The sequence below is a fragment of the Ixodes scapularis genome, unplaced genomic scaffold (genome assembly GCF_016920785.2).
Source record: "Ixodes scapularis isolate PalLabHiFi unplaced genomic scaffold, ASM1692078v2 PGA_scaffold9__187_contigs__length_104089568, whole genome shotgun sequence".
Classification (NCBI taxonomy): Eukaryota; Metazoa; Arthropoda; class Arachnida; order Ixodida; family Ixodidae; genus Ixodes; species Ixodes scapularis.
In genome coordinates, this window is record NW_024609884.1 from 16,113,977 (window position 1) to 16,139,239 (window position 25,263).

General features: G+C 43.2%; 1 protein-coding gene across 3 annotated transcripts in view; it reads left to right on the forward strand.

Moving 5' to 3' along the window:
- Positions 1-13,937, forward strand: part of LOC8053869 (probable phospholipid-transporting ATPase IIB) — a 47,718-nt gene extending 33,781 nt beyond the window's left edge. For all 3 annotated transcript variants that reach the window (XM_029981107.4, XM_029981109.4, XM_029981108.4), the window contains 9 exons: positions 766-936; positions 1,270-1,458; positions 3,552-3,696; positions 7,749-7,902; positions 8,237-8,368; positions 9,199-9,307; positions 9,421-9,478; positions 12,373-12,576; positions 13,408-13,937. In XM_029981107.4, coding sequence (XP_029836967.1) covers positions 766-936; positions 1,270-1,458; positions 3,552-3,696; positions 7,749-7,902; positions 8,237-8,368; positions 9,199-9,307; positions 9,421-9,478; positions 12,373-12,576; positions 13,408-13,541 — 1,296 coding nt within the window. In that variant the 3' untranslated portion in view covers positions 13,542-13,937. The remainder of the gene's footprint in view (positions 1-765; positions 937-1,269; positions 1,459-3,551; positions 3,697-7,748; positions 7,903-8,236; positions 8,369-9,198; positions 9,308-9,420; positions 9,479-12,372; positions 12,577-13,407) is intronic.
- The last annotated feature ends 11,326 nt before the right edge of the window (positions 13,938-25,263 follow it).

Genomic DNA, 25,263 nt, shown 5'->3' on the forward strand with positions numbered 1-25,263 from the left:
TCCGACTCTTAAATTGGGTGGTGGTAGTGGCTTGCGCCACCCTGCACCACCTGAGGGAAGCTAATGGCAAAGGACTCTTCAGTAGTGGCACCCAGTGGTGGCACTCTACTCTCAGCAATGTGTGTAACTGGCGACCTTCACTGCAGCTCTGCGCAGCTCTTTCATCTTTCCATTTCTTTTGCCTGCATGAAGTCCATGAAATGTTTTTGTTTTTGAGCAAGTCTGCTGGTTTTGTTCGGATTTTGGTGTCTTGGCAACTGAATTTGTATCTCTCTCAAGAGCATGTTTGCCGAACTGCCGAGTGCATATTGGAACCTGGATGGAAACAGATAGTATGCAGCTTTGGGCTCACTCGAAGATTGGCGCGCATAATAATGCAGCTGCCCAAACAGGGAAAGAGGTTTAAGGCTGCTTGGAAGAGGCTTCTATTATAAAAAAAAATTTGTAACACAAGCACCAAGCAGCAACATTTTTTTTTGCATATGGGTGCCCCATGCCTACGGACGTACATGCGGAAAAAAGAAAAAGCTCTCAAGCGAGAATTGCTTTATTTTGTCTGTTAGCTTGACCAGGGTGTTATCAGTTGTTGCATTGTCTCTGATCGTATGTTTGTTTTCCGTGATCCACTGAAAAATGTGTTACCGAGGCTCTAGTATATTCTCTTCTCAGCTGAGCTTTTTCTTTTCTGCTAGATTGTTCTGACCACTATTTCTCCTGGTTTTGAAATTCTATCCTCAAGAATGAGACTCCTGTGTTTGCATGCAGGCTCGTTACAGCCAAGCCAAAGTGTCGATGCAAGACAGGAGCGCACGGATGTCGGCTGTTATTGAGACCTTGGAGCGGGATCTCGAGCTGCTCTGCCTCACAGGTGTAGAGGACAAGCTTCAAGATCAAGTCCGGCCCACACTGGAGCTCCTTAGGAATGCTGGCATCAAGGTGGGTTAATCAAACCGTCAGCCATGTTTGGTGCATTTCTGCAATAGCTGGTCTGTTGACATGACATCAGCTGCCATTCACCATACTTGTGTGCCTCATTCTCGTGGCAGCATTTACGCTGCCCTTCAGGGGCATTTCAGAGTTTGCTAAATAATCTTCAGTTGCTCCAGACACAAAATTTTTAATTTTGGCTCCGTACCATCATAGTATTGTGGCATTGCCGGCAAAAATGGCTTTGCCTGTTTTCATGTGCCTTAGTTTATATCACAAGCATAAGGAAACTTTGCCAGGATGGAGTTTGACAGTCTCAGTACAGAAACATTTTCTTGCCAGGTGTGGATGCTAACAGGAGATAAACTGGAAACTGCCACCAGCATCGCAAAATCCTCTCGCTTGGTCTCGAGATCCCAGGAGCTACACGTGTTTGAATCGGTTTCAAACCGCACGGAGGCACGTTGCGAACTGAACAAATTTCGTCGCAGAAATGACTATGCCCTGATAATTCGGGGTGATGCCCTTGAGGTAAGGCTGTGCCATTTTTATTTCTTATTGCTTGAAGTCGTGCTTAGGCCTCTTTACCGTATGTAGCCTTTTACAGCGGTTTTTCGCTCCAATCACTGATTTAACAGTGCAGAGCTTGTATTGTAAAACAAATATTTAATGCAGTGACTTGACAGAACAGAAAGGTTAAGTTTAATACTAGACGTTTTGCTCCAAGTACGGATTGCATCCTTGGCTGGACAGTCAACACATTGCTTCTAAACTTTTCTATTTCACAATCAGTTGACATGTTTTCTTCAGCAAACTTTCTAGCATGTTTTTATCAACATTTCACGTACCATCTTCCATTTCATTCAGCCTTTACGCTGGGAGATCAAACTTTGGTCACTGTTGGCCATGTTTTAGATTGGCAAAATCTAAAGTAGTTCTGCAGATTCTGCACTGTAATTTCCTGCTTTTTTATAGATCTTTCTAATTTAATTGTTTTTTGCCACGGTATGGCCTGTGTTACATTTTGCACCATTAAGCACTTAATCATCATCATCAGGTAGTACTACAATTGCTGAGATACTACAAAAATGATCTGCTACATGGAGTGCAAATACAAACACAGTTGTGTGCTGCTAAGTATTTGCCTTCTACTGTTTGCACCCTTATGCTTGCATGTGTGCAAGGGCTGCCTACCTTTGGGTTTTAATCAAAAGCAAAGTCCTTGTATTTGGTTTGTAGTGATATTGGCATGCATAGCGAATGTGACATGGTAGCTTCTTCATCTCAAGTGAATGACGGTGTCCACCTGTCCACTGTGTGGCACGGAATGTCCTTCTATTGTCAGCATTGACTGATAATTAGTACAGTGATGTCTTCTCAATATGAACACGTCCGTTCCCCCCAAAAATCATCCATAATGTGAACTGTATATAATAATAAAGCAAAGTCAGGATCACAAATAATAAATGTGGCCATGAAAAACACTGTTTGTTTGGGAAAATTGCTGGCGCTTTTATATGCACAGGTGGTTTGGTGTATACTTCATTATCCAAAGAGCATAACTCTCTGCCAGCTCAAAGGCACATCTCCATGTCCCTCCTACTCCAAAAAAACAGTGTCTTAAGTTTTGAGCTTGTCAGGCTCTCGGGGCCACTTCCGCTTCATGCCTGGCATAGTTTCACTTCCTTTAAGTGGCAAGTGAATTGTCCCCTCTTTAATTTTAATGCTCAAAAGGTACACAGGACTAATGAACGTTCTTGAGGTTTGCCATGCACAGCCGTGATACACATAGAGAGAAAAAGGGGAGTGGCTGATTTGGCCAAGAATCCCCGAAAAATTTAACCATTGTTCGAGGTCCAGGTCTTAGCTCTTTCTCAGGAAGGTTAACCAACAGCAGACAAAAGTGAAGTTCTAGGTGTACTCTGGGACCCAAAAATTCCCTAATTTTTTTTTTTCTTTTTCTTTTCTTTATGTTTTTTTTTTGGGGGGGGGGGGAAGCTGAGGTGAGGTGGGACATGGGAAGTGAAGGTGGATTGGGGGGGGGGTGGGGGGGGGGTGGGGGGGTATAGAAGATAGTTGTGGACATCTTGAGAAGCTTTTGTCTATAATGTGACAAAAATGTGTGTAATAACCCAGTTCGTTCCCAGACTAGCTTGTCCTTCGTCCGGACTGCGGGTTTCTATATTATCGAGGCAGAATTGTATGAGGAATGGTCGATCTCCGAAAATGTTGTCTATTAGTGGGGTGTTTATATTAATGAGGCCCATGTTAACAAGACAGGTCTGAATTGTTTCCTTTCACTTTTTTATTTATTGTTATTTATTTTTATTTTGTGCAAGCATTTAAAATGCAACTAGTATTGCACCCGGGCTTGCTGTGCTTCCTAGAAATTAATTAGATTGAGTTATGTGGTATTATAGCCACTACATAATTATTGCGTTCATTTTTGCTTTACATGCGCACATATAGCACAAGCTGCCTGAGCGCTCACGTAGGAGAAATACTGTCTTTCCAAACCACGAGAACCTTCCTACGGTCTTTGCTTAGTCAAAGAATGGTGTTAGTGGAGCATAGACATATGTAATAATGTTATGGTAGTTCATATTTGTATATTTGTATTTTAGGTGTGTCTCAAGTTCTACCCTCGTGAATTCATGGAGCTGGCATGCCAGTGCCCTGCTGTGGTTTGTTGCCGATGTTCGCCTACTCAGAAGGCTGAGGTGGTGCGCCTGATTAAGCAGTACACAGACAAGACCACTTGTGCTGTTGGTATGTTTGAGCTTAAAATTATTAATTTCTTGATGTACAAATAGCAGTGATGTGATTGCTGCACCAATTGCGGCAAACTGCGCCAAGTGGCTAACCCTGGTACATTCTGCTACATTTTGCCAAAATATGGGTAATCTGTGCCAAGCCTGTGCCAAAGGACCAATTTCGGTAGCCTTTTAAAACCTTAACTAAATTGAGTACCGTAATTGAGCATGCGGGTGTGTTATGGCACAAGCGACCGCCCGACACAAAGTACCCTGCATCAATCGCCCATCCGGTCTTGCATGGTTTTCCCGCCGTCTCGCGTTTGGCGCTCTCGTCTCATGGCTCTTGTCTCACTTTTTTTTTTTCAACAATAGACGCGGGTGTGTGTGAACGCTCCAACGCTAGCATGCTGGGTACCAGCCATGCCGTCAAGCTGTGAAACGAAACCACATTTTTGCGCGGCGGCAGTTATTTTGTGAGCTGAAGAACTTGCTCCTGAAAGCAATGGCCTTGGGAAAATTATATTTGGTCCCTGCCTTCCAGTCACCGTGGTCTCACGACGTCTGGTATTGCCGTCCTCACGTCTCATGGCGCTTTCTAAAATGAAACTAAGTACTGCCGCATGTTCATCAACTTTCCTGTTCTTGTTTAAATCATACTTTAGTACAAAAATCCCTCTGTAACTCAAAGACTGCTGCGTCGAAGTACTGATTACGTAGGTTTCTCTCGGTGAAGAGAAGTGAGCTAAAGCAAAGAAGACAATGTCTGCACGCTGAACCCACACAGCGCTCTTGTTTGTCTCGAGTTCAGTCGTTGCACAAAGCGATCCAAGAACTTTTCGACCCTGGCTCGCGATGTCTTGCATCGATGCGCTCAGGTTCTTTTTTTTTTTTGTGTGTGTGTGCAGCTCGTGCTTTATTTGCCGGCCTGGCAAGCACGCGCTGCTGGACTATTTTGTGTCGTATGCTCGACAGTTACATTTTGCATACAATTTTGGGAATCAATTGGCGACGGAGCGGAGTGGCATGGTTTCGTTCAAACAGCCGTTGCCTCCGCTTGCGCGACGAAGCAGGCGCAACTGCAAGCCTGCCGAAGTTGCCCTCACGTGGATGCGAACATGAGTGCACGACAGAGGCACCAGCCGGGACGCTTGCAATCCATTTTAGAGTGCAGCTCTTAGGGGCCCGTTCCCGGCTTGAGCGGCGTCGGCGTAACCAAGGTCACGTGACCCCTCCCCCAGGGTCACGTGACCCCCCCAAAGTCACGTAAGACCCCCCCCCCCCCCGAGGTCACGTGACCACGCCCCAGGGTCACGTAACCCCCCCGCCGAGGTCACGTGACCTCCCCGATGACGTCATCGTCACTGATGACGTCACCGGCATCCTCATCGTCATCATCACGGATGACGTCATCAGTGACGTCACTGATGACGTCACCGACATCCGCATCGTCGTCATCATCGCTGATGACGTCATCGGAGTCCGCATCGTCATCGTCACTGATGACGTCATCAGTGACGTCACTGATGACATCATCGGCATCGTCACGTGACCCCCCCAGGTCACTTCACCCCCCCCCTAGTACCCTTCCCTCCTCCTCCTCAAGAGCTGCGCTCTAATTCGGTGTTACAGGGAGTTGTAAACGGCTTTCACTTTTTTTACGTTTGCTCACTTATGACGAAAATCTGACACGTCGGGGAACCAGTGAAGTGGTGGCAAGCGGTTTTTTGGAATTGCTCGGCAACCCCTACAGCACTGTATACTTGTAGGATGTCTCAGCAGCAAAAACACAAGCAGTGAGTTCCGTCACAACACGTCACATCGCATCGCAACACAACACAAAGTGCCCTTCGTTTGTCCAGCACTTAAAACAAATAATTTATTTTTCTAAGAATATCTGCTCGAAAAGCCACTTTTGCTGCTTTGAAACACTGTCTTGGCTGCTCCAAAAGCCACTTTTGCTGCTTCAAAACACTGTTTTGGTTGCTCCAAAGGCCACATTTGCTGCTCCAAAACACTGTTTTGGCTGCTTCGAAAGGTGCTCCAAAATGGCTTAGGCCAATCACATCACTGAAATAGCTTCCTGTCACAGTCTGGTTTGAGAGCAGATTTGTTTTGGCAAGATTACAGTACAACCTCATTGATATGTTTTTCGGGGGACCTGGGAAATAAAATTACAATCGAGGAAAATGTAAGAAACGAGAATGCTAGAGGTGAGACAGATAGCAATTGTCACGAAACAATTTATTTTACGCAAACATTCGTGGGTGTGAACTCAAATTGGCTCAGAAAAAGGTTGTAAATATTCATAGGTGTAAACTGAAATAAATGTACTGTAAAAGTTTGAGGCATGATCTCTAATACGTCTACAAAAAGTTTGTAAACATTCGTCGGTGTGAACTCGAATATGTTCAGAAAAAGCTCGTAATTTCCACTTGGCGCTTCGGGCGACTGAAATGTGGTTGAGCAACGAAGTCCTGAGCTTGCGGAGAGGCATTTGCCAATATCCTTGTCGGTTGGTCCCCGTTGTGGGGTTTGCTAGCTACCAACAGAGGTACTGATAGAGGCTGATAGAGTTACCAAAGGGTTATCTCAAGAGCGGTGGCGATGCCAAAGGAGACGTCAAACCTAGTAGCACAGTCCCACATCTCCGTGGCAATATAGGCAATGTTTAGGGCTACATTAGCTCGGGTCGGTTCGATAAATTACCTCCGTCGGTGCCAATGATTGACTACCTCGTGTCACTCTCTTGAATATAGCGGAAGAGAAGGCACACATACCAGGGTAAGGACAGAGTCTAAGAGTATTTATTAAAACACTCTCTTAAAAGAACTACTATGTCCCCATCCAATCCCCACTTCGGCAAGGTAAGAAAAGGTCCTTACAAACCAGACGCAGGGTTCCAGAGAGTTCAGATCGAAGAAGCATCGGAGAAGTCGCCGATACGCGTGCTCTCTCTTTCGGGCCATTGGACGAGTCTCCTTCCTGAAAGCAGAAAAAGACGAGGCGAAACCTCCTCGACCGTCAGAAGTGATCCGCATTTGAGCGGGGGAACGGGAGAAGGTCCTCCTGGGAGAGAGTGAGGGGAGGGCCCTTTGAAACAGGGTGGCACATTCTTTTCTTTTGTTTGTTTGTTAGTTCTTTTTGTCGTGCGATTCTTGGTTCCACGCGTGAAGAAAACTGCAGAAATCGTTTGTTCCGGAAGGTCTCGCTCACAACTTCTCGAACACGTGGTGATGACACCGCAGAGGCAAGGGATGGCAGGCTTGTAGTACTCGGAGAAAGGGCTCGGTGTAGGTGGTGGGTCCGCAGCAAGCTTGCCTGGTGCCCCCACGGGCCTTTGGACGTTTCTCTGGGGCATTACTTGGCTGCCGGAACTACCGGTGTTGAGATGTTCCTTTCATCGAGCTGCCTTCTGTCTGATCTCAAGAGCCTGCATGTGCGCTCGCTCAAAACTGCCTCGTTGTCTTTCGTATGATCCTCATCACAATCGCAGATAGTATGAGCTTTCCCACGCATCCACTTTTCCACAGGGTATGCGGTTGTCTTTCACTGCCATTTATGGAAGGCGAGTGAATGATGGGGTACTGATGATGCACCGTCTTGCAAATACGGTTTGTACTGAGACTTCATTGTTCTTGGTGTCTTGCCATTTTCTGGCCGTAAACAGCAGTGGTTCACCGTTTTCACGCTCTGTGGTAAAGTAGATGTGCAGGCTTGGTCGTTAAGATCTTGTACTATCCACAGGATTTTGCAGTATTTGAAACTTTCAGCACTGTAATGAAAAAATGTGGGGGGTGTGAATGATATGGTGGAGGCTAGTCTGTGTGTGCTGTGTCCTACCTCCTTTCCATCTCAGGTTTTGTTTAATATGATTGGCATTGTTCATACTTCTGTAAAATTGGATGCATTAGCAGGTTGATAATGAAGTTATTTTATTACAAAAGGAAGTCAACTGTGCCATATCTCCAGGCTCTGCAATGTAGTTGTTCCTTGTTAGAGGAGTATTTTGAAACTGTCGTAGTGTGTCTGTAAATGGATGTGAGGAAGCACATGTGACTTTTTCAGGGGACGGCGGCAATGACGTGAGCATGATTCAGGAAGCTGATGCCGGTATAGGCATTGTGGGTCGGGAAGGAAACCAAGCTTCTCTGGCTGCAGACTTCTCGGTCACCCAGTTTCACCACATTGCACGGCTGCTGCTGGTTCATGGACGTTACAGGTATTTTGAAGTCCCCTGTCGCTGTCAGATGACTTTCTAAAACTGTGTTAGCCGCAACTATTGCATACAAGGGGCAACTCGGCTCAAAACTCTCTTGGTTAGTGCCATTATTATTCCTACGGTGACGTGCAACAAGAAGAGCCAGCTGTAAGTTTACTAGTGATCTGCTCTTCTGTATGGAGCCAAATTTTATTGCTTTTGTTACAATAGTAATTTCATTGTTTGGGATTATTTGTTTTCAGATGGGTGAACACCTCAGTAGTCTTATTTCTCATCTTGAATAAATGGTACATTATATTGCTGCATTTCAGGATGTAATTTCTTTCTCTTACAGTTACAAACGGTCAGCTGCCCTCAGCCAGTTCGTGATCCACAGAGGTCTTATAATCTCGACCATGCAGGCAGTGTTCTCCTCAGTCTTCTATTTTGCCTCAGTTGCACTTTATCAAGGCTTGTTGATGGTCGGGTAAGCATTTTCCTTGATATATTTATTTATACAAGGTGTTCCAAGTAACTTTAGCCAAGTTCTAAAAATATTTTGGTACATTTTAGGAACACGAAACCAAAGGAATAAGTTTATTCATTGTTTGGAGCAAGTCAGGCTATTTTTTGTATTTTTCCCAATGAACTAATTAAGATTAACTAATGAACTTTTGAAATATTTCATTTAGAGCAAAAGTTCCAATGACTAAGTTGTAGAGCATCCTGAGAAACATCCAATTCAGTGGCTTTTATCAAGAAATCTCTAACACTGTTAGTTTTTCTGAGCTTAAAAAAAAAAAAGCCAGTGAATTACAAAAGAAAAAAATGTGACTTTGCACTTGAGAGCCTTGTATTGCAGCACACTCAGCTGTGGCTTGAATAAACTATGCCCGCATGCTGAATAGAACACTGCTAACAGGGCGCTGTTGAAATAACGTTTTTTGCTTTTTTTTTTTAATAATTTGCTAGCTTTTTTTTGAAGCCCTGAAAAACGAACTGTGTTGGAGGTTTCTTGATAAAAAACACTGAATTGGATGTTTCTGGGGATGCTCTACAACTTTTGTCATTGAAACTTTTGCTCTAAATTGATAATTAAGAAAATTGATTAATTGATCTTAATTAGTTAATTGGGCAAAGTATGAAAAATAGCCTGACTTGCTCCAAACAATTAACAAAGTTAATCCTTTAGTTTTGTTTTCCTAAAATGCACCAAAATACTCTTAAACCTTGGCTAAAGTTACGTGGAACACCCTGTATATTTCCTCTCTTAGTCTTGAGCCAGCTAAAAGCGAACTACTTTTACTTTTACTCCAGGTATGCTACTGTGTACACAATGTTCCCTGTGTTCTCACTTGTGTTGGATAAAGATGTGTCACCTAAGATTGCACTGACCTACCCAGAGCTCTACAAAGAACTGTCAAAGGTAAGTTTCTGCTATTTCAATACTTTTTATGTGCAACAAGTATCATGAGTACCTCAGCACCCACTTCATTCTGTGGCGAAATTGATTGAGTTATTATTATGTTTCATTTGCAGGGTCGCTCTTTGTCCTTCAAGACATTCTTTATCTGGGTGTTAATAAGCATTTATCAGGGTAAGTTTTCACACTTTTATGTGATCTCTAACACTTTTAAGGGTTAGAGATTTTCAAAATCGCAATTTTTTTTAAGCACTTTTATGTGATCTCTAACTCTTTTATGTGATCTCTAAGCAACTTTTATGTGATCTCTAACTCTTTTAAGGGTTAGAGATTTTCAAAATCACAATTTTTTTTAAGGGTTAGAGATTTTCAAAATCACAATTTTTTAAAAAAGTCACATTTTTGGAAAATAGGCTGACCAGCTTTTACAACTCATAAAGAATGCTGTCCAAAAATTTTATTCCTGTAAGTAAAGTATTTACTCCGAAATAAATTATTTTCAAAGTGCTGGCGGCCGCACGTGCGCGCCGACGACGCGGCCGATTACGAAAATGTGCCATTTTCAAAGCACGCTCCCTCCGCGCTTCTTAGGACTAGCATGGACAGGCCCCCCTCGTTGGAATGAGCGTCTCGCCCTCTTTCGTTCTGTTTGCAGCATTGTTCGCGATATCGTGCTCACAGACCGTTAAACCCCGTAGAAAACATAGCTGTGCACGCTCTTGCTGGTCAAGCTGGCGAAACAAGAGCTCTGATTCGCTAGGACGAGCCACGTGACGTGGCTCGTCCTAGTGAATCAGGAAACTCTGCTGGAAATCAGCATACAGCCAGGGAGCTGCCAACCGTCATAGGGAGAGAGGGCCACCAAGATGAAGGTTGCGAAGGCCCAAGTGAAAGCGCTCGAGTCCTCCAAGATGTCCCACAAAAAAAAGGAAGATGGAAGCTGTGGCCAAGGCACAGAGGGGCCGTGCAGAGGAAGGAGTGACATATGCCCCTGGAGCATTTTAGATGAAATGGCAAGCCCCATCTAAACTAAAACACTGTTCGAACTTTCAAACCAGTTTTTCTCAGCTTCATGTTTTCACCATTTTTTCACAGTTCTAAAACTATTGTTCGATGAGTTAAGCACCCCCAAGTCTAATGTATGGCTTTTTTGGCATGAAATTTACTGGAGAGCTCGGCTATGTGCTTATTTTTTGCAAATCATTATTTTTTCACACAAAAATGTTGACGTTTGTGAAACAAGAAAAAGATTAAAAATTCATACCATTATTGAAAGTTAATTTTTACATGAAATATGGCCTTAAAAATTATTTCAAGCCTACTACCGAATAGTTTAGTCATTCAGTGTTATATCCCAACGAAGAAATTGTGGCTTTTTATTCATATTTTGAAACGAGTGTTTTTCCTTTGGCACTGCTACATGTAGATTTTTTTTCAACGAATAAGGCTGTAACTTGTCAAAAAATAAACCTTTTGGGTTGAAAGTTGGTGTAGCCTCCTAAGTTTTGACGTTTAACATACCCTAAAAATTTCATTGACCTGGCACAAATACTTTAAAAGTAGACCCTCCAAGGGAGGGCCTCCCCTTAAAGGGACAATGAAGGCAATTTAGGATATTTTCTTGGCAATTGAACTGGGTTCCAGGCACGTCCCAGGCAACGTTGCCCAACTTACAGCCGAAACTGGTGCTTGTGTGCGGTGCAAATCAATTAAACAGTCTCGGTAATAATCCTACTGGGATTGATTGTAGTGACGCCCCGAGAGTTGCGGGAGAAGCCAGGAGAAGCGGAGTTTGTGTGACGTTGCGGGGCCTAGAAGCACGACATCGCAAGAGACGCGTCAGCGATTGGTCAAAACGAGAGACGTGCCCTCGGTCACGTCTTGGTTTGTGATTTTTATGAACACTGTTCCAATTTCCACTTGAATAACCGTGAAAAGTATGAATCTGACTGGAAATGATTATTGTGACTGTAAACAAAACAGCATAATTATTTTCCTCTTTGCTACGCTGGACGCAAAACGGGCAACGAGCAACTATGGGCAAAGAAAATAAAGAAAGAAAGAACAGCGCGGCACACGCGGGAGACATTTGGTTTGGGTTTCAGATGTCAGTGTCGTGTTTACTTTGGGAACAAAAAGCGCCACCGCGCTCCTATAACCCACCACGGTAACCAGGGCCTCGATTTTCTAAATGCTACCGATACCAACTATTCACACTTGACGTCACTCCCTATGTCACCTCTGTTTTCGGGCGCCTAGAAATGAGAATGGAGATAGTTCAGTTTCAATTTCTCAATTTCTTCCATAGGCACAGAATTATGCGTCACAGACGTCTATGAAAAATTGGGCAGTGTACTCGGTTCCCAAAAAGCCTAAAAACACAATTTAAAGAAATTAGTTAAAATTGTCTTCATCGTCTTTTTAACGAAGCGACATCAACAGATCACAGGTAGTCAGGCCAACCACCTGTGTCAAATATTGCAAAACATTATCAATACTTAGAAAAATTGGGAAAAATTGAGAACTATGCATTTGTACACTTGGGGCTTGTTTTGAAAGTAAAAAGTTCCCATAAAAAATGACCTGGATTCTTCACTCTGTTTTTTTACTTCCTCCAACTTCGCATCAGCAGGGAAGTGACCCCAACTTTTAGGGCCTCTATTGAAGCATATTGCTTTAGTGGCAATTTTGCTTAACTTGTTTCCCTGGGTTATAAAAGATGCAAACTCATTCACTACTTAGTAGTTTATGACCTTGTCTATCTTGTAGATTCTGGAGGCAAAGAAAGTTTCTGGTATCTGTGTGGTGGGGTTCAATAAATGTTAAAGGCTGATATTGAAGTTCAGTCTTCTGCAAATCAGAATGTCCCTTTAGTTTTTATTCTCAAACTGCAAGGGTGGTAAAGGAAGAAAAGAAGGGTCTAAGAGGTGGGGACATGATCCTGCATCTTTGGAAGGATGGAGATCAAACTCTTGGGGAAGAAGAGGTTTAATTACAGTCTTTAATTGACTAAGCTTCGGTCCTATACTTGTTGGTAATCATTTAGGGTTTTCTTCTGCTCTTTACAGGTGGCATTATTATGTATGGTGCATTGTTGCTGTTCGAAGATGAGTTCATCCATATTGTGTCCATCAGTTTCACGTCGCTGATTTTGACGGAATTGCTGATGGTTGCCCTGACTATTCGGACTTGGCACTGGCTGATGTTTGCTGCTGAAATGCTGAGTCTCAGCATATATGTGGCCTCGCTTTTTGTTCTGAATGAGTTCTTTGGTAAGTTTTAAGATTTGGTGTCATTAACTGCATTGTTTGATTCTGCCTTTTTGTATGCAGATTTGCTGCTTCTTTCATAGGTTTCTTCTGTTTATCGCAGAAGTAGTGAGAGTGCTTCGAATATTGAAGAGATTAAATGAAAGCAGTTCCAAAATATACCACATTTAAATATTAGGAGACTGCGGCTGAGGCATGAACTGCATCAACATGCCCATAAAAGCGTCGGCTCTTTTTTTTTTTTTTTATCTTGGATTGAAAAAGTTTCCACAGTGCTTGGTGCACAGATGGTTATTGAAGAAACGTGCACTGTACCTCTGATTTTGGCTCATTAGTTTGCAGTATTTCTTCTTTGTAGAAAATTTTGTGTAAAGGTTTTTCTGCTTGTTTTATATTTCTGTTTTCATTTATATATGTATTTATAGGTTATAGTTTCATTTATGTAAACACACATTCTTCGGTGTTCATAATGAGTAACGCCACAATCTGATTGGCTGCTAAGTGATAATGGAAAGCCTGCGACAAGACACTAGCGCTGCGGTGCGACTTTTGGCAGAGTCATTTGGCAGGAACATCAGTTGGATCAGCGCGCCCCCTTTAGGTGTTAAACGCTCCTTATAGGTAAGGTAATAAACGATTCTCACTTGCTTTGATCTATCTCAACCACTGGCTGTTCTCTAGTTTTATGCCAGTAATCGTACCGCGTTGGTGCTGTAGATAATTTTTTTTTTTTAAGTGGAATGATTCTTTGGTGTGGTTTCCATACATGTGACAAGGTTGTCACACAACATAGAGCTGAAATGGTTCATTTGGGCATTTGTTTTCCTCTTGCAGACACACAATTCATTCAGACACCAGCGTTCCTGTGGAAGGTGACAGTCATTACTTTAGTGAGCTGCCTCCCACTCTACATCCTCAAGTACCTCCACCGGAAAGTCGCGCCACCCAGCTACTCAAAGCTCACGTGACACCTTGAGTGCAACCAGGACTTTGAGGAAGGCCAGCGATGTGCTGTGCTTTCTCTGGGCATTACCACGCCAGTGCTTTAATTCTTCGCTGTTTTCTTTCCGCCCTGCCAAATCGTTTGCCGCATTTTATGACTACGGGGATCATGTGCAAGAACTGCGGAGTGGACTGCGTAAAAAGCACCGGAGAATTTGTCTTCGCGTTGCGAGCATAGTCCCTGCATGAGCAATCTTCTTTCGTTTTGATGTGCAGATGCATCATTTACCAGGACTGCGTTGTGACTTCTTAATGTCGTGAAGATGTTTAGGTGATACATTTTCTATATGTATTGAGCTGTTCTAAAGGGAGTTTGAATCTATGCCACATTTTATGTAATAAAGTAATACAGTGATCTGGCAGGATGTTCTGTCTTCGTGTCCACCCATTCACTATAGTCCGTTGCAACCTAAGAACGAAGGGCGAGGGTAAGACGGGCCGGGGAGGAGGAAGCAGACGGAACGCTGGAGAAGAGAGGGGGAAACTTCCTTCTCTCTTTAGCTTTCCGTCTGCTTTCTCCTCCCCGGCCCGTCTTACCCTCGCCCTTCGTTCTTAGGTTGCAACGGACTATAGACCAGTAGCTTGGAGGTGTGTGTGAACTCCTACGACTTCTAGTGATTCAGTGTTCATAATGAAATAGTTGCACCTGCTCTGCTCTCGGACAGTACGGCTATGTTACCTACAGTACACAGGCACCAAGCATGAATGTGTGGCTTTAGGAGGTGTCTTCTGCAGTATTTGCTCTTGCTCTTTAGATATGATCAAGCAGTTACAGTGTACTGTTATTTAAGGCGCACTAGGGTGGTTTCTGCATACACGCCTACCGCCTTCACATAAATAAGTTCAACTTGTCTCGGTCATTTTGATAAACCCGGGTAGCACAGAATGTGTTGCTGTGTGCACGACACATTATGCACTTCCTGGTTTTATAATTTGTTATGCTTTAATTGTTGTAAAATTTGAGTCTTCGAGAGCGTTTCACGCACGATACACTCGCGCTCCCTGGGTTTATCAGAATTATGAAGACAAGTTTAAAGTTATTTATGAATGGTAAGCTTTAAAGGGATACTTTAACGAAATTTGAAATATTCCCGTCGTGTTCAAAAATAGGTTGAATATGATCCACAATATCCGTAAAAGACAATCGCGCGTTTGTATTTTGAGCCTGGTGGCTGTATTGTTCGTTATAAACGGCCCACTCTGGCAAGCGCTGGGAGAAGGCCCAGCGGAGACCACGTGACATCCAACGCAATCGTGACGTAGGTCGTCTCAAGACGAGCAAAGCTACGGCGAGGCTGACGTCGAGAGGATGGCCTAGTCGTTCCAGCCACCGAAGCGGCTGCTTTTGTACGAATTTTGAGTGACAAGTTAATCTTCTATAATCTTGTAGGGGGACAATAGCGACTTCTGCGACACACAAAAGGCATTCTCGGGAAGAGGGGAGTTCCTCCTTCCCCTCTCCTTTCGTCGTGGCCGGAGGCGAGACAACGTCCGTCACTAGCTGTCAAGGTTCCTAGACGAGCATTACAAACGAGGCGTTAGCGACACCCACCAGGTGCTCTTTGCTAATCGTTTAATTCGTTTTAAAATTCCTTTTCAAGACTTTTTTAACAAGATATTGGTGTGTTCGATGTGATACTGCTCCTTTGAACACATACAGACCAAAAAATGAGCGCCGAAATTTCGTTGTAGTATCCCTTTAAAGGGATACTACAACGAAATTTCGGCGCTCATTTTTTTTTATTTATATGTGTTCCAAGGAGCAGCATCACATCGAACATACGAATATCTTGTTAAAAAAGTCACGAAAAGGAATTTTAAAATGAATTAAACGATTAGCAAAGAGCACCTGGTGGATGTCGCTAACGCCTCGCTTGTAATGCCCGTCTAGGAACCTTGACAGCTAGTGACGGACGTTGTCTCGCCTCCGGCCACGACGAGAGAAGAGGGGCAGGAGGAACTCCCCTCTTCCCGAGAATGCCTTTTGTGTGTCGCAGAAGTCGCTATTGTCGCCCTACGAGATTACAGAAGATTAACCCGTCACTCAAAATTCGTACAAAAGCAGCCGCTTCGGTGGCTGGAACGACTAGGCCATCCTCTCGACGTCAGCCTCGCCGTAGCTTTACTCGTCCTGAGACCTACGTCACGATTGCGTTGGATGTCACGTGGTCTCCGCTGGGCCTTCGAGCGCTTGCCAGAGTGGGCCGTTTATAACGAAAAATACAGCCACCCAGGCTCAAAATACAAACGTGCGATTGTCATTTACGGATATTGTGGATCATATTCAACCTATTTTTGAACACGACGGGAATATTTCAAATTTCGTTGAAGTACCCCTTTAAAGAACACATGCAAAGAAGAAAAAAATTTTTTAAACAGTTTAGATAGAAAAAGGATGTCATAAAACGAATATACAGCGAAAAAAAAAAAATTAGAGCTATATTTACGGCGCGAAACGAATTTGTAGTAGGCGCTCGCGGAAAAGTGCCGCTATGATCACGTGACTGGCCTCTATGGTCACGTGTTGCCTGCGCTCTTTCGGGAGCTTCCTATGGTCTCTAAAAGTTTGATATTCATCTCCGTTTGAAGTGCAACAAAACAACGAAGGTTAATATAAGTTTTAGAGCCTAAAGGAAGCTTCTGAGAGAGCCCAAACACCACGTGATAGACCTGTGCGCCGGTCGGAACTTGACGGCGGCGGCGCGCTGGAGTGTTCCCCTCCAAAGCACTGGATAAATTTCCCCTCAGGCGGTGACGGCGTGGAGAAACACGTTCAACCGGAGTCCCAATCAGATGCCAGTTTCAGAAGTAACCATTATCTTATTAAAAATTTATAACGGATTTTCTAAAAAAATTTTAATGGGAAAATGGTGGCCGATGGAGCTCTTATAATGCATGCAGCTGAATGGCGCCAGTTACCGAAAACGGGCGAAGACGGGCCCCTTTTCCCTTTGAAATTTTTAGGAAATCTATAATTTTTGACTGAGATGATGGTTCGTTTTGAAACTTTGGCATCTGGTTCGGACCGCTAGGGCTACATTGGAGCGGAGAATAAGCGTTCGGTAATGCGTAATTTGTTTTTGCAGCTAAAAAAAAAAAAAAAGTTATTGGCGGCGTGCGCGAACTACAGGGCGCGCTTCGCTAACTATCATCAGCATCATCATCGTCGTTTGCGACGTCACGGCTAGCACATACTGGGACAGACCGCGCAGATCTTGAATCGGCTCGTCAGCTGGCCTCATGCGCTGTTTGGGTAACGCACGGCAAAGCCTGTTTCACGCGTTGTGTTTATTGTTGAAGTGATATTTGTAGTAGGACATTTTACTAAAGCTTGAAACCGTGGCACGCGCACACTCAAAAAAAAAAAAAAGCCCGTGCGTCTACTTTCCCGCACAAGGCTCGGAGAGCCAACCACCGCAACTTACGGAGGCAGCTCAGCGAAGGACGATGCCGAAACATATGTTTAGACCAAAAAACGCAGTTCAAAGTTGATACAAAACGTCACACTTGCATTGCTTAAGTTCACAACTCAGACTGCGTTTTTTCGAAGCGGCACGCGTTCCGCAGGAAGCGACAGTTGCAGAAACAAAAACAGGCGCGGTAACAGCAAGGAACTGCAAAGCAGACGACATCCCAAAGGAAGAAAGAAAAAAAAAAAAAACAGTCAAAACATCCCGGCAAACCATTTTTATAATCGATTATCTGTCCATTCAATGTTTTTTTTAGTAAGGATGATAAAATAATGCATTGACAACTGATATCCGAAAAGCTCGCTCCGCTTTTGCGTCGAAACGATCGTCTGCTAAAGACGCCGGCTCTCAGCGCTGTGTGCTCGTTCGTCGGCGGCAGTTGGCGTCGCGACCGCTTGCGCCATCTCTTGTCTCCCGTGCGATGCGGCGCCGTATTGTTTGAAGACCGGTGGCTTCGCTGCGTTTCCATAGGAGCTAAGCCTTTTTCTTTCTGTACTTTTTCCTCAAGTAAGTTTGCTCTTTGCAAATTTTACAGAAAAAATGCACCATCTGTGGGCAACGCTGCACAAAGCCGTAGCGCGGTAGGTTAAGAAACACATTTGAAAATTATATATATATATATATTTATTTATAATTCAGTGGCGTCACAAGGGGAGGGGGGCGGAGCGCCCCGGGTGCAGCGCTCCGGGGGAGGGGGGGGGGGGGGGGGGGGGGAAGTCGCGGCGGGCCACGCGAGAGCGGGGGGGTGGGGGAAGGTGTTGCGGCGGGCTGCCGCCCCGGGTGCCGCAGACCCTCGTGACGCCACTGATATATATATAAGCAATTTTGAGGCGCTGTTATTCGTCAGAATCAGTGTTGTACACGTTCTTCAAAAAAAGGAACGAAAGCTCGTTCCTCGTTCCTTCTGATTTTGGGAACGCGTTCCCGTTACAAGTTCCATTTGTGAAAAAGGAACTCGTTCCCGTTACAGCGTAAAAAAATGGAACGTATCGTTACATACACGTTACATTTGTAGTTTGCTAATTACCATATTTAATTAAATCAAGCAAAGATTGTTTTCTTTTTTATCTATCCCATCAATACGCAACATACGATACGACATGATTGTAAACCTGAGACTGGGGCAGAAAAGAGAACACAACAGAAGGTAGTAAAAGAGGAGACAACGTCTCAAATGGGGCAGAAAAGAGAACACAACAGAAGTTAGTAAAAGAGGAGGGAACGTCTCAATTGAGACGTTGCCTCCTCTTTTACTACCTTCTGTTGTGTTCTCTTTTCTGCCCCAGTCTCAGGTTTACAATCATGTTCAACTTACACCAGCTCGCCTGCACTCTGACTATTTTTTCGTATACGATACGAGTTTGTATGTCGCGATGGAAGGGCACCAGAAGAAGAAAACGAGCGGAAGCAGGGTTTTATTTGTTGATATATTCAAGTTAAAAATCTCAGCTTTTAACCATATTCATGTTTGTAGTGGACGATTGAGACGAGCCAAATGTAACCACAATGCACGAGCGTTTTACAACAACCTCACACGTTTCAATTTAACAAAGTCCCTTGTTAGAACTTAACAACAGTTGCTTCTCGATGTTGCTGTCCGCAAGACGAGCAAGTACAGGAGCGGGTATGGATTTTTGAAGGTCAGTCTTGAAAACTACAAATACTTCTTTGTGAAGGCTGGATTTGTTGTTCAGTTTGAAGGTAGGGGACAAGAGAAGAAATAAAGGTTATTTTTTGTGTATTTTTTAAGTGACCAATGTTCGGGATACAGGGTGCGTTACATGTCTGGCAACCTGTGATCTTGTTGTAACTGTAGGTCTCGTTAGGGAAGTTCAGAAATGGCTGTAGTTGGCCTTAGATTTCTGGGTGTTGGTGTATGAGGGTTCGTGAAACCAAAAAAAGTAGTCGAGTTTGAAATGACCCTCTTTGTTTTTTCCTACGACTAAAAGCTTTGCTTTTTGTGCCGCAGTTTCGGGCACTCAAAAAAGAGTCAATGTCCACCAGCTCTCCTGCACCCAAAACTATTAGCAAGCGAGGACCACACAAAATTACCCTTAAGATTAGCAGTCAAATAGTTAACGAGATCCTGCACTTCGTAAAGATATTGTTTTTGTATTGTAAAAATTTCCCTGTTATAAATAAAATAAAAACTACCCCACTGGACGAAAAAAAGGAACGCCGTTACTCTTTCCGTTCCAGTAAAAATGTAACACGTTCCCATTCCAGTTCCAGCGATGCAAAATGGAACGGCGGCGTTCCTTCGTTCCTCCTAAAAGGAACGCGTTCCAGGAACGCCGTTCCTTGGAACGCCGTTCCGTACAACACTGGTCAGAATGATCATGCACTCACAAAAACGTCATACACATTTCTTTTATATATATATATATATATATATATAAACCCTTATTAATTCGTATAGATGCGAACTAACATAGCCACTCCGTGCTTTCACATCGCTTCGTCTGCTCGCATCTTACCAGCTCCGTCACAGGAGGGCGCCCTCCAGGTGGCGCCGCGTCGCCACCAAAACGTCCCCCCCCCCCCTCCCCCCCCTCCCCCTTTCAGAGTGAGAATCTTGGGCAAGCTCTGCTTCCACTGCCGATTTTCAGGACCAGCGCCAACAATTTATAAACTCGCACCCCTTTGTCTACTCCAACCATGAGCAGAATCTGCTCTTCACCGCAGCGTGCATGATTGTCACAACTGTCACATGTCGCGGTGAATACTGCCAGTTTAGCCCTTCTACAGCAGTTGCATGTACGAAGTCTCATGATCACGGCCGTGACTCAAACTGGAAATTCAAAACACATGCGCCGCTTGCGTGCAAAGACGTTTTACAAACAAGTCACAATCGGCAAAATCGGACCTTTTACGCTTTTGACTTGGTAGAAATCAATTTGTCGACCGACGTTTTAATAGACAGATCGTTTCGTCGACACTGCGACTTTTATTCGAAAGGCGCCACAGTTCATTCTATCGACATTCCGTCGACAGCTTTCTGCGCACATCGCCTCGACCACCGGTATCCTGATGGTAGCCTACCTTGCCGAACCTTTGGCGTTTCCGACCCGACGAGGGTTGCCGTAACTTCTATCCCGACCAGAGCTTATAAAGTTATAATCAATTTTCCCCGAGGAGCGGAGCAGAGCGAGGAGTGACCGCGCGTAGCGCAGTCTGTTGGGACGCAGATATGTTTTTTGCTATATGCCTGGGTGGCCTATATAGGCTCCGTTATAGATAGTTCCAGCGAGCGAAATAAAGACAGTAGTCAATTCTAATCTACTCGGCAAAAAGAAGAAAAAAAAATGTTGACGAAACGTTGCAGGAGCTTATGCGGTTTGCGAGACTACTTTCCACGATACGAAACTTCACAGTGTCGACAAAACGTGCGTTCACGAAACGTGTGTCGATGAAAAAAGTGTCCACAAACAATTTTCCATGAAACGTGTTTAGATGAAACAATGCAGACCTGCTCTTCTTGACCACGCCCTCACATTTCTTTAAAAAACTCAACCATGACAAGAGCTTTTTTTTTTTTTTTTTTTTGCTTTTCTACTTGATGTGGTACGTTTATGTACGCTTGCTGTTCAAAATTCGGCGAATTTCGCACGACATTTTGCGCGAAAGGGCTCCATGTATGTTGTTACTACAGTGAATGTTACTGCACGAACCGACACGGTCTCTCGGGATTGAATGTGCGCTGTGTGCCCGAATCCCGCCTAGTCCGGTCGTAGTGTGTAGAGTGCTCACTAGATGGCGAGACGTGCCCGCTCGCGTTAGTCGTGGCTCTCTAGCTGCAGATTTGATCTTCCGTCTCTGAAGTTAGTAGTCTTGGATAAATCGAGGGTTTTGCATTTATGTGCAAAATATAAAAGCGCCTGTTCTCAAATTGAAGGAAACTGAAGAGGTGTTTTGTTCTTCTCGAGAGAGAATTGTTCTTTTATTGTGGAATCGAAAACTCTTCGTCACCCCTCCTATAAATTAATTTTGCTACTTTGAAGCAAACAATTATGTCTCTGAGAATGAAAAAAAATAACAATAAAAAATAAGCACAATACATTTGTTATATCGTAAAATCTTTAAAATATTAATGTTTTAAGGAGCACTACACAGAGCTTATTTTTAAGATTCCCTACACTCTCGCAGTAGCGGGAGCGTCCGCACATTTCGACTAGACTCTAGAACATTCAACATATACAGGACACAAATATATTTTAAACAGGTTCTGTTGCGAACTTACATAATCATCAGTACACAAAAGTAAATTGTAATAATGCACGATAAATCACCACGATACGCTACACATCAAACTAAGGGTGTAAATCAACTTGTCACAGGGCAAACAGTCTGGGGGTGATACAGCAACACCCTTAGGATGCTTGAGTTCACCCAAAAACAGGGTGCTGGCGATCTTATCGGCATACTAGACGAGGTATTTCCTTACGAGGGACGAGTTTACAAACTACTCATGCTACATGCCATACTATTGTGCACAGATACGGCAAATACAGATGCAAAGAAGCACACACGAGACCATAATGACGACCCCGGTGTTGTTGAAACGTACTTCATTACTCCGCACGCCTAACTTAGGGGCCTCGTTTAGTTTGTTTACTGCTTTACAGCTTTATAAACTTGATAAATGCGAAGTAGCTCCACTGCAATCGTTCGACGAGTGCAGTGGAGACAAAGGCAGCTAGCTTTCGGTCTACCCCCTAATCCTTCCAATCAGAGCTCGGCGTTCTGACGTCCCCTCTCGTCTCCTCCTCTCCCTCACTTTCTGGCCGCATATTGCTTTGCTCTCGTTATTATTTATTTACATCTATTTATTTACAAAAACAACCTGCAGCGCCGAAGCATTATAACAGGTACAAGTCCTAGTATTACCACCACCACCACCAACAACAGCAACAACAAAACTGGTTTGTGGAACATGAACAGGTAACAAATCAGTAAAGGCTGTTAATTAAACACAAAATCAATTAAAAAAAACAGGAAAAAAAAACAGGCAGGTTAGAAATCAGAATAACTTTCTGAAAGAATCGATCCCATGTTAATACTTCTAATGACAGAGTCAAGCAATGCATTCCACTCGGTGATTGTACAAGGAAAAAACAAATATTCCTCCTGTACTCGTGTTCACAGCAAGAAAAAAGGAAGTTTTGCGCATTTGTCATACACCGCGCAAAGTATAGTTCTTACAAGATTTGGTTCTCGGGGGAAGAAGCGATGCGTTTAGCGTTTGAAAGATTACGTCTTGATTAGATAACATATATCTAATCTTAAATTCACCTAGATATATCTTAATTCTCTTCATAAAGGAGGAAATTAGTAGTACTGCACGAGGAGCCAGACTTTCTTTATTACGGCTCTTGAGGTGAAAACGAGTTTTGTTAATGCTACATTTTTTTTTATTTGAATGATCTACGCAACAATTCAAATAGTTTCGTAATTCTACGTAGCGTTGTTTTGTTTCTTATATTCTTGTCAGGTGATTGAGCATAGCACGTAAAAACTTCAAGCGCAGGTTGTTTTTTTAATTTTTGCCTTAAAGTTAGAGGTTTCCATCCAATTATGTTTTTAATATCTGTTACACTGCCATCTCTTCTACAGTTTCCCCGATAGAAACGTTGCGGCACGGCTGTGAAGTTTTTCCAGCTTATATCTACAAGATAAGTTTGGTGTGGGTTCCACAAAACACACGCGTATTCAAGTGTCGGTCTCACTAAGAAGCAAGAGGCTGTTTTCTTCCATTCTTCGTGAGCACTACGCAGGTTACGCATAAATCATCATCTATATAAGTTCAAGGTATGTGTCTCCATGTAAAAAGCATTGGTACAGACAATAATTATTCGACAGTGTCGCTAAAACGACCCCCGCTAAAGCTGTTTTAAGCAGGTGTAAGTGCTGCAGACACCCTTCAAACATTAAAGGTGTTAGCCGCGCAGCACTGCAGCACTCTTCTCACATATGGAGCAACATTAAAAAAAATTGTGTATCACTTGAAATAAGGGTGCTGAAAGGGTGTTGCCATGAGTGGAAGTCTGTGGTGAACCCTCGTTACACACTTAAGGGTGCAAAATTTCTTGTTGCGTATGCGCGCTGATCTCCATAGTGTTGCAAAGTACACAACACAGGGTACAATGTAGAATAGCATATGCCATTGCAGGGAGAAATAATGACAGCAAAGCGTCAAGAAACGCCTGGAACCATTAAAAATAGTTCTAGTATTTGAATATACAAAATTGGGAACGGTCAGTTGGAGATTGGCGGTTGCGCGCATAAGCGCCGAAATGCTTTAAAATGATATCTGCGAGCTTTAGAACTGAAAGCTCGAGTGCCTGCGGCAAAGTGGTTAACTTCTTCGTTTTGAATCTTGATTCAACCGCCTTTAAAGTCAAGACAGCAATATAAAAGTGGTTTCATAATCCCGACGTGTACGCAATACGTGTGTAAAACAGAAAAAAAAATCACAGGTATCGTTAGCGGAGCGTTTAAAGGGACACTCAAGTGGATTCTGAGATCGTCTATTTATGGTGATAACTCAATCTACGGGCTCCAGCATTCCTAAAAAAAAACAACCCCGGAAATATACTCATGGGCGGCCGATTTCCCTGTTAAAGATCTAATCAAAGATCGTGCCACGCCCCTCTTTCTGCACCAATTGGAGCAGACACCGGGGAGCGCCGACAGACGGCGTTTTCAAACAGTAGTTGCTGTATTTTGTCTCCTACACCCAAAGATTTGACGTTTTTTGTCAAAATATACGGCCAGAACGCGCCTAAAAAGAAAAATAATGGAAACGTTTGGAATCTCCACGCAATTAACTATTTTTATTGGTCCAATTTAATGAAGGTGGCGGGAACCCGAGGATGGCTTCCCGAGGAGAAAATCGTGCCCGTGTATTTCGATTGCTCGAGTTTATCAGAACGTTTTGGCTTACTGATATTTTTTTATTGACTATAGCGCAACAAACAATATGCCTGAAAACAAGCTTTTAGAAAAAGTGGTTGAGTTTTCTTTTAAGTGAAAGACAACTTGTAGTTGTAAATTCACGTTTCATCCTCGTCAGAAGAATCATATTTTTATTTTCCTGCCCAAGAACGTTAGTAAGATATTCGTAGAGCGAAAGTTCCTTATTTGCTTTCCTCTCCATATTTTAAAACAAAATCCAAAAAACTCTATGTCTAATATTGCCGCTGTAAGGCGTTAAAGGTGCACGAAAGAAATGTTTGGCTCTTTTTTTATGTCAATAAAATTATATATAAACCTACTTCACGAAGTCTAAAAACCACACAAGTTATCATCAAAAGCGTCCCGCTTCTAATATAAAACGCGCAATCAAAGTCGTTTTTTTTTTTCATTTCGCGCCGCGAAAGAAGGAATAGTTTAATTGAACACATAACAAGGCCGTTGTGCAGAACGCCATCTAGTGCAGGCCAGCGCGAGGCAGAGATCTTACTCAAATAATGTGTGAATTTATACTATTAAGGCTCAAACAGAGGCGCGAAAACCCAACCGAAAATCGCTCAAAATTCGGAAATGTAGAAAAATCTTCAATATTATATATATATATATATATATGTGTATGTATAAAGGTATTTGAAATACGTAAATTACAATTATGATCTAGACAAAAGCATATTGGCAGTTGCCGGATACGGTAAGAAATACCTACGTGTGGTTCGTTTCGTGAAGAATAGTGTGGAACTATAGTTTCGTCCTCTTCCAGATTTTGCGCAATTTTCGGCTGGTTGTTGGCACTCGTGTATATGTCTTTAAAAGCTGGAACACATGTGCAAAGAACGAATCGAAAATCGCGCAAAATTTGTAACATTTAAAAATCATTCCGCTCTATTAAAAAAAGAAAAAAAAAACAAAAAAAAAAACGAGGGCATTTAGATACATTTTAAACGTAGATTTGGTCGCGCTAAAAACATATTTAAATATTTACGCGGGGTTCGTTTTTCGAAAGATAACTTTTGAACCTATTTGTCCATGTTGCGAATTTCAAGCGATTTTCAGTTAGTTTCTGTCAAATAGGTGTTCGAGTACTTGTCTTTTTCTTCTGTTTGTTACAGAGAGGAAAGGAGAAAGCGCAGATGTATGTGGACCTCCTCTCGGGGCAGGTTGCTACCTGGCTTATGAAAGGGAGAAAGCCGAAGGCGGCTAAAAGGGATGAATTGGAAATTTAGAAACAGTCCAAATTATCTTTGCG